This window comes from Dendroctonus ponderosae, unplaced genomic scaffold (genome assembly GCF_020466585.1).
Source record: "Dendroctonus ponderosae isolate FM_Combo_2020 unplaced genomic scaffold, Dpon_F_20191213v2 Dpon_F_20191213_2, whole genome shotgun sequence".
Lineage (NCBI taxonomy): Eukaryota > Metazoa > Arthropoda > Insecta > Coleoptera > Curculionidae > Dendroctonus > Dendroctonus ponderosae.
The window spans coordinates 4,674,093-4,692,356 of NW_026018165.1; the positions used below are offsets into that span (position 1 = coordinate 4,674,093).

The 18,264-nt window shown below is 33.2% G+C and overlaps 3 protein-coding genes across 8 annotated transcripts in view; 2 read left to right on the forward strand and 1 right to left on the reverse strand.

The window, feature by feature from the left end:
- Window positions 1-597: 597 nt before the first annotated feature.
- On the reverse strand, window positions 598-8,412 carry LOC109538318 (protein phosphatase 1 regulatory subunit 7). 2 transcript variants are annotated; one of them, XM_019905499.2, is made up of 6 exons: window positions 8,102-8,397; window positions 3,306-3,556; window positions 2,286-2,583; window positions 2,064-2,226; window positions 1,697-2,005; window positions 598-1,587 (listed from the first exon to the last, which is right to left on the reverse strand). In XM_019905499.2, exons 2-6 carry the CDS (start codon window positions 3,313-3,315, stop codon window positions 1,408-1,410), a joined length of 960 nt encoding a protein of 319 aa, XP_019761058.1. In that variant the 5' UTR covers window positions 3,316-3,556; window positions 8,102-8,397; the 3' UTR covers window positions 598-1,407. The 2 variants fall into 2 exon arrangements, with proteins under 2 accessions (XP_019761058.1, XP_019761057.1); XM_019905498.2 differs by lacking the exon at window positions 3,306-3,556 and having other exon boundaries at window positions 8,102-8,412.
- Window positions 7,935-13,783, forward strand: LOC109538319 (eukaryotic translation initiation factor 5A). Of its 3 annotated transcripts, none has more exons than XM_019905502.2 (4): window positions 7,935-7,958; window positions 10,527-10,764; window positions 12,671-12,909; window positions 13,294-13,783. In XM_019905502.2, the coding sequence occupies exons 2-4, from the start codon at window positions 10,563-10,565 to the stop codon at window positions 13,333-13,335; spliced, it is 483 nt and encodes a 160-aa protein (XP_019761061.1). In that variant the 5' UTR covers window positions 7,935-7,958; window positions 10,527-10,562; the 3' UTR covers window positions 13,336-13,783. The 3 variants fall into 3 exon arrangements, with proteins under 3 accessions (XP_019761061.1, XP_019761059.1, XP_019761060.1); XM_019905500.2 differs by lacking the exon at window positions 7,935-7,958 and adding an exon at window positions 9,965-10,067; XM_019905501.2 differs by lacking the exon at window positions 7,935-7,958 and adding an exon at window positions 10,095-10,118.
- Window positions 13,784-16,494: 2,711 nt separating this feature from the next.
- LOC109538333 overlaps window positions 16,495-18,264 on the forward strand; it is a 7,751-nt gene continuing 5,981 nt past the window's right edge. For all 3 annotated transcript variants that reach the window (XM_048663973.1, XM_048663975.1, XM_048663976.1), the window contains exons 1-2: window positions 16,495-16,692; window positions 16,769-16,889. In XM_048663973.1, coding sequence (XP_048519930.1) covers window positions 16,682-16,692; window positions 16,769-16,889 — 132 coding nt within the window. In that variant the 5' untranslated portion in view covers window positions 16,495-16,681. The remainder of the gene's footprint in view (window positions 16,693-16,768; window positions 16,890-18,264) is intronic.

Here is an 18,264-nt window from a genome sequence, read left to right on the forward strand (position 1 = left end):
ATATATATTAAACTATCGATTTTTATTTCTTCAAGCTCTAATTTTAATACAAACACCTTTAGAGCTAAATAAAAACGGTTTTTGATTCTACCAGTTTCTATGTTTTTGGATTATTTGCAAATCTCAATTTTAAATAACTTTCTATTAATAGAGAAGTCCAAATTTGGCTTATTCAGAAGTAATAGTCAAATAAAACCTAATAAGAATAAGGCAGCACCAAGGCATTATTTTAATAAATGTTTTAATTGCAGAGTAAAATTAAATGCGTGCCGATTATACCATGTTTGTAATCAAGTTAGTGAAAGATACAGTCAAGGAAAATCAATTCAGTTCAGCGTGTTCTATGTATGTATCTCTTGTATTAACTAAATCCTGATAATATTCACACCATCGAAAGCCATGGTCTGAAAGGTCAAAGTCTTCTTTTGTTATTCTAATATATAAAATATCATTTTATGTTTCAATTTCAAATTAATTATTCAATATTTTGACATACTTAATATGCAACAGATGTTTTAAAAAAGCATTATATTAGGCATATACAAAAACTAGTACTTGGAGACGGGTTTATTTAAAACTGCAAATAATAATCCGAAATAAACAACAGAATCGAAAATTTACTATAATTATAAATAATGGTAATGATTTATAAACTAGTACTTCACATGCGTTTTAACATTTTATACATTAACTAGCTTATTAATTTTTTTATATTTCTTTCACTTTAATCGTGCTATGTTCTATAAGCTACTGAAGCCATTAAACATTTACAGTTATCAAGAATGAGAGGAACAAATATTTAAGAAATTTCAATATAAAAAGTTTGGCGAAATAATAGCTTTTGCTAATAATAATTTTCTATTATATAAATTAGTAGACAAGAAAACAATTATATGTTATAATATTTACATATAAGTTACATTCCTTAACGTTACTAATGGAATAGAAAGTGAACAAAGCAATATTGACTTAAACGTAAATAAAACCCCAGGTAAAATGATACCGACAAAAACAAAAAGTATAATGCACTGAAAATAATATTGTTTTATCGAAGGCATTCAATATACTGTTTGATACACACGCCCGAGTTCTGTTTTAATGTTATCTACTTGAAAACTATAATATTAACCAAAGCCGTTTCCAATGGTATTTAATATTGCTTATTTTTCGTATTGAACTTGAAATAATAGAAATAATTAGTCTCCGGTTTATGTAACTTGAAACACTCATCTAATTAATTATCCTGTCTGTTGATATTCATTTACTAGAACAATAGTGAAAAACAGTGCTTTGAAACATAGAAATTCCTGAGACCCTGTGAAAGTACAAATTTTCGTAACGCTATTTTAGAAATTACTCATCAATTCGGCAGAAGTAATTTTCCAAAAATAAATGGGGGTTTTGAACTTACTCTTGGCGACATAAAGTAGCATCAATTTGTTTCAAAGATGGAGCAATAAGCATTAACTTTCTTCTGTACATTGGATCTTCAGCTACAGGGTTGTGTTCCAAGTATACAGTTGCCAAATGCTTATGAACTGAAAGATTATTCACCGTATTCCAATCACTTACTTTGTTATCGTTCAACTAAAACAAAAACATGTTTTATTGACCCTCCCTTACTGCTAAACATTGCAATTCAAATATAAATTTCAGGTGTTCAAACAGGCAATGTCGGCTTTTTATTATAACTCACCCAAAACTCTTGTAAACTCTCCAAAGCCTTAGTGTTTTCTATTATTGATATTAGATTTTGTGCTAAATCTAATGTTTCCAATTTTGTTTGGGTGTTAAAGTTTTCTATTTTTGTAATGGCATTTTCAGAAATGTATAGTTCATTTAGTTCGGTGAGTTTGTCGAGATTTTCAATCTTCGTAAGTCGGTTGCTTTGTAAACTCAAACAAGTTAAATTAACAAGCGAATCCAAATTTTTGATCTCAGTTATTTTATTCTTCCCCAAAAATAAAGACTTTAATGATACCAAAGCGTCCAAATTTTCAATTTCCTGCAAAAATCAATTGGTTAGACGGAAGCTTATTCGATACATTATTGATCACACTTACTCTTATTTTATTATCTCCAAGTTCCAACAGGGTCAAATTTTGTAGATGACTCAAATTTTTTATCTTGCTGATTTTATTGGACGGCATAAATAGTTTTTCCAGTTTTAATAAGTTATCTAACCCTTCAATTTCGCGTATTCTGTTAAAAGACATGTCTAAAATCCTAAAACAGAGGATATATGCAATCTGTCTCTGTTAATAATGAAAGTAGCGTGCACTTACTCCAAATTCACGAGAGCGTCCAGGCCTTCAATTTTGGTTATTTGATTGTCGTATAGCTCCAACTCTTTAAGAGTGGTAAGCGTGCTTAAATTTTCGATTTTCGTAATCAGGTTCCATCTCAAGAAAAGCCTTTCGACTTGGGTGAGAGGTTCCAGATTTTGAAGCTTGCCGATCCTTCCATGATTTAAATCCAACTCAAGAGTATCTGGATCAATTATGATGATATCATTTTCGGTTAGCGGGCGCTCAGCACCCGACGACTGTCCCTGTTCAGTTGTAATTTTATCAGACGAATTTTCTATAAAAAAAAACTCACATTATGTCCTGGTTTGGTTTGCCATGGAAAAGGAATTTGACAAACTTCTTGTGATGAACAATAATAAAAACAAAAAGTTTTTACATGCATAGTGGTTAGACTAGTATTGTTACAAAGAGTTTATTTAGTTTATTATGTTTATCAAAAAGGGCGATGTAGATTCTTAAATTGTTCTTCTCATAAGGATTCATTATTTTGTTCGTAAGCACAAGGCGATTCAAAATTGGCACAGTTCTTCCAGGGGTGTTGTATCGGGTATTTAGGAAGTGCAGAAAAAATAATTTTCACAACAAAATAGTAATTTGGTCACAATGTATTTGATTGCACTTGCAAACGGCGTTTTTCCCATTAACAAACGTTGCGCAAATCATAATTGGTTTATACATAAATGAACAATTAACAGGTGAAATCAAAACGTAACCAGAAAAAAATGAGCCATTCCACTAATAGGACTTTTCTTTTCGTAATTCTAACGAGTTGAAGCATTCAATGTTTCAAAATTTAGCTTTTCAATTAAGTTCCCAAAGCTGATGTAATACTCTCTTTGCATGATTTTTATCTCGAAACTACCTAACTTTACTTCATCAGAGCACATCAATCTTTATGTTCAGGTTTAGATGATCACGGCTTGATGTTAAAGGAAGTTTTCCGAATAACAAATTCTTTAGAACGGAGATGTATTATTTGTATAAACTATTACTTACGAAGTCCCATCAAAAGTTCGATATCAAGGAAAATCTTTCACTGGTTTGTCACAACTGTCCGTAAATGTTTTTACGAAACTCAACACGGTCTTAATCCCTGCTTACTACATAGGTATACCTATCAGTACTGCCTTCAAAATTACTTCAGTAATCAGTAGTTCTTTTGCGACCATTTTCACGTTCTCAGATGAATTAATTTGCTAGTGCTTGCCTCAGATAATATGCTTGCAACAGTAGACTGGTTCGCGTGTCTACAATGTAGATAATTTGATCGATTTAGATATAGTTTCTCCAAGGAAAGTAAACTTTAGTAGTTATTGATTGAACTTTGGCTACCCACTTTGTACATATAATTTGAAATTTAGAGAAAATATTAAATTAAAAATTTGTCGATATTAACGTCTAGTTTATTTTAAGATAAACCCGATTGATACAGGGCGTCTCAAATTCAAGTGGCTGACCAAACCTATATTTTTAAAAATGGAATGCCGCTTTTTTTATTGCATATTCGAATTATACGCAAAATTCTAGGCCTGTTCGATACAAATCTTCTTTATTCATCTTCAACTGTTTTGAGTTGATAATCAATATTGATCGAACTTTGGCTACCCCGTTTTCGCATCTAATTTGAACAGAATAATGGATTAATGAGGTGAAAATATGACGATTTAATACAACTTATTTTAGTCCAAAAGTTGACGGTTGTCGACATACAGGGCGTCAAACTTACATTTGTATTTCAGTTTTTCGTTATTCTACTTGAAAAATATCACGAAAGCAAAGGCTTCTTGGGAGAACTACTGAGATTATTTTTTTATTAATTTTAAAGGTCGACATACAGGGAGATGAAAATATTGTAGGCGTTTGCATGCCCAGATATCGCCGTAGGTGACTTTTCCCACGAGTTGATCAAAATCTAATGACAGATTTCGATTTCTTATGCGTATGTACGTACGAATGTTTTATTACACCCGTTTAGGATAAAAATAATTGAAACCTTTATAATTAAGATGAGGAGCTCCGCAAGTACATTTCAAGTTCAACGTATTTTCTTTAAGTTGTCTATATTAATGAGACGTCGTCGTTAAGCAAAATCGTAGTTTGTCAACAGTAAACTTCAATTCAGCAATCTGGCTGTTTATTTTCAATAATTCCTCAAACAAAATCGATTTAAAAAAAATATACAAAAATTTAATTTGAAATTGTGACCGTAAAAATCCAATAATTCAACAATGCCTTTAAACGCGTTTATCCACTTTTGTGTTTGAAAAAGGATTGTATTTAAATTAATCAGACGCGGGAACTTCGTTTCTGATTCGAATAGTAAATCATAACTTCTGATGATATTTGGTACACATTTGGACTACGTTCCCCGGTCAAAACCGGCGAACATAAAGTGGATAAAAAGAGACTTTGCTGGAAAGATTATGGCAACTTTTTTTATTGCCGGGTCGCTTTTTGCGTCGATTTTCCCCACGATCGACGCACAATTAATGCCGCATTATTACGAGCTTATGGAGTAGATGCCTCAAATTTATCATATCAAAGGAAAAGAAAGACGTAATCAGTCAAAAATATTATAATTATTAACGAGAACTCCATGCCTCATTCAGCAAGCGCTACACGGGATAATTTAAACATATTTCGCTGGGAAACGTTGGACAGAAAAACATCTTCCCTACAATCCCGACTTGTCACCTTGTGACCCTGCGTTTTGAACCCCTAAATAAAGCACTTGTACTTCAGTAGCTCCGTGAACGTTCGAAGTTCTACGACGACGAGTCGACGTGTATTAAAAGCTTTCAATTCACCCGAAAAAAATTTCTGTTGTAAAATTGTATGTGTTGGTAAATGTTGCAAACTTAAGCTGCAATTAAGAAAATAGATCGACTCGGTTTATATTTGATTCAATCGGCTATATCTTTAAAGAGGTAAGTAATATATTTAGGTAATATTCCAAGGAAAAAACACTCAAATTAGTGTTTTCACCCTAATGACAAAATTAAATACATTATAGAAGTGTATATTTTTAACGTGAAGAAAACGTGGTAATTGGTGGCTTAAAAAAATAATTGATGAATAGAGATCGGATTGATCAATGGCGAGTCACTGATTTTCTCAGTGAATTTTACTGTTAAAAATAAATATAATGGGAAACATTAAGCCTTTCCTTAGTGGCAGGGGGCAATACTTCAAAGGAACACAGCAACCAGAGATTAGCAAATGGGCTAATAAACCGTAAATCATCGAGTTCTTCATAATAACCCGCTAAATATGAAACGTTCCAAGCTTGCAGTTATATTGCACAAATTTAACATATGAGCACACGAGATTCTTGGTTCTACAGGTTCCCATCGCGCATGGTATTTATTATCTTATAAAACATAAAGGCGAATTTAGACTTTACTCTTTGGATGTGCATCGCATGATTCATCCATGTACTGAAATAGTGAATCTTAGTTCCTTATTTTTGCAAGTTCTAAACAGAACTAGTTCGAACTGTTTTTATTTTTACTTTTATATCATTTACAGTTAACTGGGGTAAATTCAACTCGCTGGTTACAGATTTGTACGATTTTCGCGGACATTTGGAAGGAACTAACAATTTCAATAAATTTATTAAAATGTTTCCATATGGTCATCCTTCCACGAAAAAGACATTTTCAAAGTGCCTTCGTACAATTTATTTACACACTGTATTCACACCTGTTTACTTGATGTAGATGCACCCAAATTTATAAAAATACTAGTTTAGATTTGTCACTACCGATGATACATCCATTCATTTTCACGTGGAAACTGGGTCTACTTTGTTCACTGGTCATTTTGGATGCACACTTCGGTTGAAACGCAGTTGAAAACAATGGTTTAAGGCCTGGGTTCGCTTGTGCGATTGATACATGCGGCTGCAGCTCCCGTAGTTGTATTACTTCGATTTTATTGTTAAATTACTTGACTGGTGCAGCAAAATAAGTGATAATCAGCCCTGTGCTGTATCATAAATGCTATTTGTAACGGCCACACGTTATGGCAACTTAGCAGTTCAGGATAACATTTTCGATAACGCAGCAACACAACTGAAGTGTGCTCTATCTCCGAGTTAACGTATGCGTTTCCGACCCAGTTATCCATCAAACGTTAAAAAAGAAAAAAAATATTTAATGCATAAAGTGAGATGCCCTTATATGAATAGTCTATTAGTTAGAGAGAGAGTTAACACATCGAAGCTTCTAAAACATATGCACCACATGTACACGTTTTGACCATTTGCCCCACCTACTACCACCATACATGTCTTTGTTTATGATTTGCATTCACTTTCAATTTCGTTCGTTACTGTTCTTGACCGATCTTCACAAACGCTTTCAATGTAGCATGCACAGAAGATGCAAAAAAACAACCCGCAAACAATTTGAAAATTGAGTAGAGTTTGTGGAAGAAAATAAAGTTTATTTTCAAGACCATTTACCAATTGTTCTAATACAGCTAACCTTATAAGACCACCAAGACATTTTTCTTTTAAATTAAAAACAGATTATAGCTAAAAGACAAAACTACGCTTTGAATAAACACAATTGTTTTATTTATTCCCCGAGGTTAACTTAGAGGGACGCACGTTAAGTTCGATAGCGGCTTGTGATTTGATGCTGTTATTCTGAAGCTCTATTTCTTCATATAACGTTCGTCGATAGCGTGCGCCTGTTATAATATAAAGGTTTTACTGATACAACACACCACTTGGAGCCACTTAACGTGTCTAACGGATAACATGCACGTTAAAGTTAACGTGAGGGATACAGCACAGGGCTGAATATATTGGTAAGTATCTATACTTTATAATGGAAGAAACTTTAATATAGATAAGTATATGTAACTAAATTTGCTGTAACCTAGACCACGTGGGTGATGTTAGGATGCTCTCATTTCGAGCTGTTCAGTTCAATTATGTAGGTCCTAAAAGGCTTATGAATATTATTTGAGGGCAGTAAAATAATAAGAGCAAATAATAGAAATATTTCTAACAGGCATTTTTGGCGTTTGGTGAACAAGAACGTGATCAAACTATATCATATTAACAGGTTTTTATAGTTATATTGGATATTTTGAATTCCTACTCCATACATAATCTTGAACTTTATACTGTCCAGCACGGTATTATTTTTATTTCACTTTTAGGCTGAGGCTATCGGAAACGATGATTGACTGCAAAATGTGAAACTACCCAACTCAAAGAAGACTGGGAATCCTTTGGCTAGACTACTGAGTTTTAAGAATTATTTTGATTTTTGCGTGTTTGTTATTTATTTAATATAAGTTATTGTATGCCATTTGAGTTATGCATCTTTGATGAGTACAAATATTTAACTGGTGATATATTATTATGATCCTCGAAGCGGGACTATCGTATAGTCCTGCTTCTAGGGCCAAAATGTAACATCAATTATAATATTTGTACTGTTCAATGATACACCATGTATAATGTTGCAACACATTTATTTGCAACGTTTAAATAACGTTTAGCGCAACGTTTCAGCAATGTTTCTGAGTGCGGACATTTTTAGTTCCATAAACATTTCTGAAACATATAGTGCAGGTTACTGAAACGTTTGGGGATTTTAATATACGTTTCTGAAACAAAAAAATGTTTAGCAGGTAAGAGAATGAACAGCTAATGTTGCTTTTTTACACGCCTATTTTCTGATAGTTATTAATCGCAGGAGTTAAATGCGCAATTTATTAACTGGATTGATCCTTTATTTACAAATGTCTTTAATATACAACTGTTTATAACGTACCTGGTTCCTCAATGGTATTATCTTCCTTGTTTGGAGAAGACATCTTTATATCAGTTTATGAATTGTTCCTTGAACTTGTAACACTTTAAATTATGCAATTTGTATATTCGCACTTTTCAAGTTTTTGCAAATTAAATTAATCTATGCAGAAAAGCAAATTCTAATTTGATGTAATATTTTTTGGTTGTTTGGGTTAAGTGGGTAGGAATCATAGATGTAGGAATTAGGTTAGCTGCAACTAATGACAAAAAGGAGCTGGCTATTTTCTATGTCTTCATCTTTGTTTTCTGCTGTAATCTGCCAAGGTTCCTAAATTGTACAGGTTGTCTAGTAATTGGACCAATGGGAGAGCGCGCGGGAACACGTCACAAGCTTGCCACTTTAAATTATTGAAGCCTACACAAGCGAATAAATTAATTTATAAATAGTAAAATGTAAGTACCTATTCATTTGTAAACGGACTTCATAAAATACCGGGTGTTGCTTAATGATATGCGAATTGAAGAGTGCGTTTCAACACTTTGGCACAGTTCGTTATAGAAAGGACTGTCGGGCAACGAGCTGTAACAAAATTCAAATTTGAAAAGCCAACTGGCTTTATGAGAAAGAAATTTAACAAACTTAATAAGGCATGCCAGCGGATTTGACCGGAATCAGCAAAGAAAAATGTAAGCGGCAAAGGATGGATGAAAAACGGCGATAAAATAGTCCACAAAATTGTGGAATATTCATCAAATAATAACGATTTTTTCAAAAATAAGCGCGAAATAGCCATTCGGTTAGTCAAATGGGACTTGACCTTAAATGCTGGAGCCACCTAGCAGTTGCTAAATCTAGTTTTCTACAGCCAACCGTTCTGGCTAGACAAGGAAAATTTCTGTACACGAAACGACGAAAATGTAATTCACTTTTTCACTTTCCATTTCGTGTGGCCACCTATTCGATTGTGGTTGATTGTGGCGTATATAATTAAAAAAAATACTTCAAAAGGCTAAGTTGTTCTACCTCAGGTTAGTATTCGATAGTACTTGTCGAAACAACACAAACGCAACACCATTAGCAGAAATAGTTAAAACGTTTATGATGTTTTAACAAAAATAAACGTATTTTAATAAGTTGTAACGTTATAATCCCCAATATAATCGTATAGAAATGGGAAAAGGCAAACACGTGACGTCACACCTTCCGCTCGTGTCTCTCCCCGCTCAGGATTACCAAACAACCTGTACAATTTAGGAACCTTGGCAATCTGGCTCTGAAATGCCAAGTGAAGGTTTTATATTAAAACCGTTATTGACAGACTCCAAGATTGCGAAAGATAGAAAGAAATAGCAATATTTTTCTTAACTCTTCACTCTCCCTTCGAACTTTTCTAATTAATTTTTTTGTCAATTTTTTGCCATATTTTAAACTAATTAAGCGAAGCATTAAACGTGGCCAATAAAGAGAATTTTAAAATTTCAAAAACTTTAAATAGCCTAATCGTAATGTATCACTAGCCATTTAAGTGTTGTTGTCTTTATCTAGCAAAAGGCAAAAGTGAAAGCGCAAAAATTGATTTTACCTGGTTTTTATAGCATATATATATATAGCATCAAGCAAACTTGCTAGATAAGGCAACGTTGTGATAAAGTCCCACATTGATGCTTGTCATCATTCTTTACAAAAAATGACAGCTGCTGTAAATAAAAGTTGTCTGGTTTCATTTACCCGTTGATTTAAAAAACCGGCTTTACTTACCGGCTTTGTAACTGCGCTAATTCCTTCTTTCCTACTTTCGTAAATTGTTCCTATTTGTTCAAACGAAAATACTAGTGAACTCAACAAATTCAGTCAAGTGTTGGCAAAACAGTTAAATCGAGATTTAAATTTGCCGCATCTTCTGGCGCTAGTGTCGTTTGTCGTTTACTTCTTAAGGCGCATGCCAGTTGGCTATCTTTTGGATTAGTTTCCATCTTGGTCACATGTGAGTATACAGTTTTTTCTTAATTTATTCGAATTTTAAGCTATTATAAAGGTTGGTATTTTGCGGAAATCTTGAGAAACGACCTGGTCATTTTGAAAAATAAGTAACACTTGTGACAAGCTCTTAGTTGTGATAAAATCGGCGTTTTTTCGGCCTTTGACAAGGCATGATTTTTGTGACTGTTCGCGCCATGTTGCAGTGATTACTTTATAGCTAAATATAAGGAATACATCTCTAATTACTCCTAAATGGTTCTGTTTTAAAGTCTTTTTTGGACATTTCACCACAAATATCCATATTACTCTTCATAGTTGAAAGAACATAACCGTATTAGAGGCTTGAAACATATTGACTCGGTCCTGACCACATGTGTCTTTGCCGCGTGTACATCCACTAAAATAGGCTTAAAACATTCATTGAAAAAACGTAGAACTTTATATTGCTCACTTTTTTTCACAGTTTCAAAGGAGCTGTCATAAATAACCTACAAAAACCATGGCGGATATTGAGGACACCCATTTCGAGACTGGAGACTCCGGCGCCTCCGCTACCTATCCTATGCAATGCTCAGCTCTGCGTAAAAATGGATTCGTCATGTTGAAGTCGAGACCCTGTAAAATTGTTGAAATGTCCACATCTAAGACTGGAAAGCACGGCCATGCTAAAGTTCACTTGGTTGGAATTGATATTTTCTCAGGTATGTTGAATGGAATTTCAAAGAATTTGAGCCAACTTACTAAACACATTTGGCGTATCAAACTCAAATTGACATCTTTGAACCAAAATTTGGGTGAAATCGATTTACCCTAAACTTGCCCATAAAATACTAGCAACATGGCTTTCTACCTTCTCATCAAAGTTGAGTAATTATGCATACCTATGTTAACAAACTGAAAATCAACTCAAAGGAGGCAATCAGTGCTTAATGATCATTAAATTAAATAGCAGCAATTTCAATAGCAAAGGGAAAGGAGTCTAAGAAAATTTAATTATTGCGACCTTGGTTGATTATAATGATCTTAGGGCATCAAACTTAACTTCTCCTTTTTATCTGTAAGCACCTGGTATCTCCTACACCTACCTTCAATGTACGTGTAGGTCGAATCGGTGCAAAATTATCATGGCATCATCGTTGGAATCTGAACAAATCAGTTCTTATTCTTGGTTGTCATTTGCCTGACATTTTATAGGAAGCTTTCAATGAAGCGGTTTTATTCATGAAACTGACTCAGGATACGGTAGAGCTTGGTAGTTTTCCTACATGAAAATAGGCAGCTCTATACAGCTACAGCTCGGTAATGATAAATTTATACGAGTCAAGTTGTATATAGGAGAAATCAATAGGATTCTGGACGGTGACTTGTTTTATGAGACTATGCTTCTTATATGTATGTCTCATAAGTCATTAATTATATACAGTGAGTCCAATCAGTCTCAAGGAATGAATATTTAACAATTGGTGGAAAGCTTTGTATGTTACGCTAGGGTGTCTTCAATGGCTTTAGTTATTGAAGGACATTCATCTACTTTTTGTGGACACAAAGCTATACTATACTGTATTTTAAAATATGTGTAGCAAGTAGCTAATATAAAATCGATTGTTTCGCACTCACATTGGGTTACCGGTAAATAATATTTTGAACGTCGAAAACACTAACAAAAATAGCACATATTTTTGAAAATAAGGTCTTTCAACGAGAGTCGATAGATGCTTACACTTTTCACCCATTTACTTTATATATTTTATTGTGTACAATATTTCATTGGAAAATTCATTAAGTTAAATCAGCCAGTTTCAAAACTTGGTATTTAACATAACCTCGTTTGGAGTTCATTTACGGTGATAATTGAATTAAATGTAAATAATTTGTCTTAAGAAAGCAGATTATATAATGTTTGTCATTAGACGGTGTTTCAATCATCATTAAACTAAAACAAATATATTTGAAATAACTTCATATTTGTCAAATTTTCAGTAATAGAAGTCGATTTAAGTCCGAAAGCCATTTAAAATGGTAAAAACACTGCCAGAAGCAGCGAAGGCGTTTATTTGAGAAATATGCACACCCGTTTTAATAACAGTGCAGAAGTTTTAGTTTCAGTATCATCAGTGATCTTCGGAGATTGTCTGTCCAACTAACAAACATGTTATGATATGTTTACATATGCATTAAATTGCATTGTAATTATGAATTACATTGCAAAGATCCCTTTGATTTAAATTCTTCTTATAAATAATATTAAGCTTTACCTAATAGTTAGTGGCATTTTTATTTCTTCTTTCTCATTATTAAAAAATATACATTAAAAAATTGTCTAATATGTGGTGTTATGCAAGCGCCTGAACCACCCTACGGGCATAAAAAACCTTGGAAAACAAAAAAGGAACGAACTGGATGTCGTAGAATGTTCGAGCAACATTTGTTACTGAGCTGGTAGTTTACCCTGCAGTATCTAAATAATGTATACTCAGATGCACTTTTCATATCAGATACGATCGAATTTAATATAGTACATATATATACATATAGTACATATATACACATATATAAGATGATTTAATTAAAGCAATTGTATTTATTGTTATGGTTGATTTTTTCTAGGGAAAAAGTATGAAGATATCTGCCCTTCCACACACAACATGGATGTGCCACATGTTAAACGTGAGGATTATCAGTTGACTGATATTTCTGATGATGGTTACCTGTCCCTTATGTCCGATAACGGTGATCTTCGTGAGGATTTGAAAATCCCCGATGGCGAAGTTGGTGCCCAATTACGTTCTGAATATGACGCTGGCAAAGATATATTGTGTACCGTTCTGAAGTCTTGTGGTGAAGAAGTAAGTAATGCGAAATTTATTCATTGCGTTATTAATGAAATGAAATGCACTTGGTATCTCCTGCACACACGATTGATGTATGTGTAGGTCGAATCGGTGCGAAACTAAATCGGCAATCTGCATCGTTGGAAGATGGACAAATTATGTCACATATTCCTGGTTTTTCCTGCCAAACATTTTCATAATTTCATTAAGTGTATAAAATTTCCTTCGTAATCTTCCAGTTTTCTGCAGTTTTACAAGCAAATGTTGTTATATCAAAAGAAAATAATATTTGCGAATATTTTTTTATGAATGAAAATAACTTGTTTGATCTACTCAAGACTGACCGCCAATGAGGATTAATTCATAGCATTTTTGATCTAAACTGATATTGTTTTGTAGGTGGTGATTGCAGTAAAGACAAATACTGCACTAGACAAATAATGGCATGAAAAAACGGAGAGGACTATACAGAGAACTACAGAAACATATTACCTATCAAGTCCAGAGGTCCTCCCATCAACTACAATAAGCTACACATTATATTTGTATTGGACCAGTGTTAAAAGCTTACATTAAAAGTCTGCATCGAATGAACAGCGACTGTTCATTAGATGTTCAATTTTACATCTCTGTACTTTTATTTGTTGGCAAGTTTCATCAAACAGCTATAATGTTCAATAAAAATAATTTAATTTTAACTTTATGTAAATTTTTTAAAGTTTTTTTACCGCCTTCGGAACCACCTTATTCTGGTCTGTTTACTGCAAGTGTGGTATTTGTTTGGGTATCTCAATTCAAGATTCGGTTTTCTTTTAGTCCAGAATCAGGTGATTCTAATCTAATCTTGTTGACATAATTTAATTGAATAAAATATAAACCATTTTTTAAATACTTGTTTTGATATTGTTTAGAATAAGTTACTCATGAGGGTAACCACTTTGGTTATGCAATAATTTATAAAAGGATTGATTAATAATATAAAATGCAATTCTTTTGGGGCTTTCATTCTACATGCTACATCAGAGTGTGTATTTCTTCCGTTAATTGTTTGTCGTAAGTTAACTTCAAGGAATTAATGATCAGATTTGTAATTTTGTCAACATCTTAGTCTCAATTTGAGTTCGAGAAATTAAAACGAAGGCTTTTGTAAAGAAACATTCCGTTTATCGTTCCCGGAGCTTATTTCCAGCCATATGGTTTAGATGTCTAACGTAATTAATCAAATAATTATACAGGACGTTTAGCAAATATTTTCAATTGAGGGAAAATATTTGCATACATGCTTTCAGCATGCGATAGTTCACTTAAGCACTATAAATGAGGCTGTTCCTTTTTTACTTCAGTGTTGCACAGTGTTTTAAACAATAAATAATGTAAGTATTTCGTTCAGAAAATATCTAATTAAAATTAAAGCAATGTGGAATACTACTATGTTGCTAAATGTATTCAAAAGTTTTTTGTCAAAAATTCACAAAAATATTTCTAACGAGAGTTCAGATTCAAAGTAAATGCCTTTTTGAACACCGATTATACCTACATAATTTCATAGATCTCTATTTTCTGATAACTAATCTTTATTTTACTATCAACTGATGAGGACGACGTGGTAGAAGAAATTCTCATTTGTAATTCATTATACAGGGTGGTTAAATTTTTAGTCGGTAAAATGTAAAAGGACAATAAAACTTACACAATAATTATTTTTTGTGCAATATTGGCATCAATAGTGGTCATCCATTAAAATTATTTTCGTTAAGCAGGGTGTTCTCAAAAATCTGTGGTTTACATATGAGGAGTTTATTTTCAAAACGCAGTTTCTGCAAAAAACTGCTACTGAGTTAGAGATAGCGATGCACTCGCAGCGCGCTTTTTTTCGATTGCCACTTGAATTTCTAATCAAATTCAGAAGCTATTTCTGCCATGTGAAACGCCCAGCAATTTCAGTGTTTTTTTTTTTCAAAACGCAATTTCTGCAATAATATTTTTATCAAACCACAAATTCTACATTTTTCGTTTCAAATCACAATTTATGCAAATACTTCGTGTTTTCATTGTTACGTACGGTGTGCTGCGAAAGAGTTTTTGGAAATGGGGACAATGGAGAATTACATAGACACTGCTGTTGTGTCTGAGAAGAATCAAGGAGAGAAGAAAAGGGGCACGAAAAGTTAGAAGGGAAAGACGCAACAAAGTTAAGTAAATTAGTTATTCTAAAAGTGAGGTTCACAAGTGAGGAAAACAAAATCAGGTTTTACAAAAAGAAGATTACGAAAAGTTGTTGGAGGCGGTTGGAACAGTAAGAAAGCTTGGAGTAGACTGGAAGCTTTATGATGTTAAGAAAATCAGCGACGTTAATTGCAAAAAGCTTATGGGAGTTAGTCAAATGAAAAGGGTTTTTATTAAAAGAGAAAAAAATAGCAACATAAAAAATACAATAAAAGTAAAAATGGAAGAATATTACCGAAATGAAGACATCTGCAAAATATTTACGACTATTATGAAAAAAGGAGTGCAAATGGGGAATGCAAAAATGAATCTGTTACCGTTAACCCATAAAGTAAAGGATTTAAAATTAGAAAATATTGAAAGTTTGTTAAATTTATACGACGAAGACTAGAAAAATGATCAGCGCCTGGTATTCTACAAAAACTTCAACAAGTTTTTGTAGAATGAAGAATGAAAATAGCAGTTCCACAAATCCAGTCGATGAAGAAGCGAACATTTCCGATGAAGAGATCGAATGTGACTGCAACAGAGACAAGTACTTGTCTCTGACTGCAATGAAGAAGATTGCGGTGTAGTGAAGTGTTTTTTTCTAACCTATGAAGTCTAGAGAGTTATCAGAGACAAGTTGTCTCTGGAGTTATATCCATGCCATAAATGGAAACCACGAACGCAGCAGCACAATTGCAGACATTCTGTTGATAAAGCATTTCTGTATCTAGTCTATAAGTACCCCGATTTGCCCGCAATCTGTATTCCCTGTCAAGCCTTCAGCACGCGAAATCTTGTACGTCAAAATAAAAACTTTCGTTTTTAAAAAGAACATTTTCAATTGGAAATCTATAATTAGAGTAAGTTCTCTTAGAAATAAAAAAACACAATATTTCAGCTTTTTTTTCAAAGAGCAATATGACCGTACATTTCTTTTCAAAACGCTATAAAATACAATTTTACTTTCAAAACGCATTTTCTTTTTTTGTTTTTTTCTTTCTAACTATAATCCAATTTTTTTATCAAAATTTTCCATTGGATTTTATAGTCACGTTACCAAAGTTCCTGTTGGCACCGAAAATGAATTCATATTTCCATTTTTTTTGCTAGATTTAGAAAAGGTGCAATTCTGCAAATCAAATTAACTTTTAGAAATTGCGTTTTGAAAATAAGCTCCTCATGTATCAAACATGGTTTTTTAAAATAGAACACTCTGTATCAGTATCAATATGTAGCAAATGGGTAAATCAACACACAATAATCAATAAGAACAATCTTCGTATTAGGCTTATTATCCTTTCATATGGTGCGCCAATATTCAGGGAGCTCGAGCCTTGAATAAAGTCTTTTCAACATTTATTGAAATGGGACACCAGGTATATTATTACGCAATCTTGAAGGGCTAAATTGGCACTATTTTAAGATCACAGATCTATCGATTAGGCGTTAAACTGAAATGCGTCAACACATGCATGAAAATGACACATTACAATTGTTTTGAGTTAATTTCTGACAGTTTGTCACTTTATTTGCTCTCTAACTATAAGCAACAATTAAGTCGTGATTTCAGTCCATGTATAACAGGTAATATATTTAGATGATGCAAATATCGACTATCCTCTGCATATTTTAAAATTATATATATACATTGTTTTATTAGAAGTGAGTCACTTTATGCAAACACACGCACGTACCAAAATCCCAAGAGTTTTCAGTCAATTAAGCAGCCATTCGCATGGAAACCCCCAATGTCACCTAGAACAAATACTAATCAAATACAGGTAATTCTTTCTTGTAATACATTTTAATTTTATTTATACCTAGTATATTTTTCTCTACTTCTCACCTGGGTGTGTTTTTACATTTTTCTGTCATGGTAGTACTCCCAAAAAGCCTTACTTGTTACTATAATATCTAAAAGACAAAACATACAGGGTGTCCCGTAAGCTCGTGCGCAAAAGGGTATTGCGATATTCTTTGGACCAAAAGAAGACGATCTGACCTAACTTTTATTAACAAAAAATGTCTGGCTCCTCTGCGATTGATCAGCAGAATTCTTCAAAAAATTGATTTTTTTTGAAATATCGGGAGAATGGTACGATGTATTTTAGGGAAACTCGCTGTGAACTTGTTCTTATGTAAGACTCATATTTTGATGAAACAATCGAGTTTAGCCGTTGTCGACAAGTGGTGAATTCTTGAGTGTCGTGGTACAAAAACTACCAGAACTTTTTAGTTGGAGGATGAAATAATTTCATTTTTTTTAGGTTGATGCACTAGTCATTTATACCGCACCATTCTCCCGATATTTCAAAAAAGATAATTTTTTTGAAAAACTTCGACCACCAACAGCAGACAAGCCAGACATTTTTTGTTAATAAGTTAGGTGAGATCAAACTTCTGGTCCAAAGAATATCGCAGTACCATTTTGATCATGAGCTTACGGGGCACCTATTACCGCATCATATTCTAGGGGAACAAGTCTAAAGAACTTAAAATGTTTTGAAAATTAGTCATATACAAGGAGACTTTTCAGGGATCTCAAATATTCTCTATTGGAGTCCGAGATCCATTTAAAATCATGTAAAGTATCGTGTAAATAGAAGGAAAGTACATTTGCAAATGTGACCACGGTGTTTGGTAAGTGGATGCATTTCTTGCAGGGGGTGATAGTGCAAGTAATTTTGGATAAATTTCTTTAATAGACCATATTCCGAAAACTCTTCCGTCTACAGCGTGTCAAAGTATTAATTAAAAAATACACTTACACTTACACACTTACACCCAAAATAACGACCTAAAAAAGACACTGAACCAACTGAATAGGAACATTAAAACTCTGATTGGACAATACCGACAAGACAAATGGTTAGAAACATATAAGGAAATAGAAAAAGACAAGGGCAAAACATATTGGCAAAAAATCAAGAAATTAGCACAATACAAGAAAACTAACACTACTGACACAATTGACGAAAACGGAATAAAACGTTACACAGACAAAGAGAAGGCTGACGCATTCGCCGGACACTATCAAAAGGCGTTCAGCATATCGACAAACCCTAACTTCGACAGTGACAACTGGAACATGATCAATGACTGGTACTTGAACTACTTTAACAACCCACCAAACTGTACTTACAAACTAATCACAGA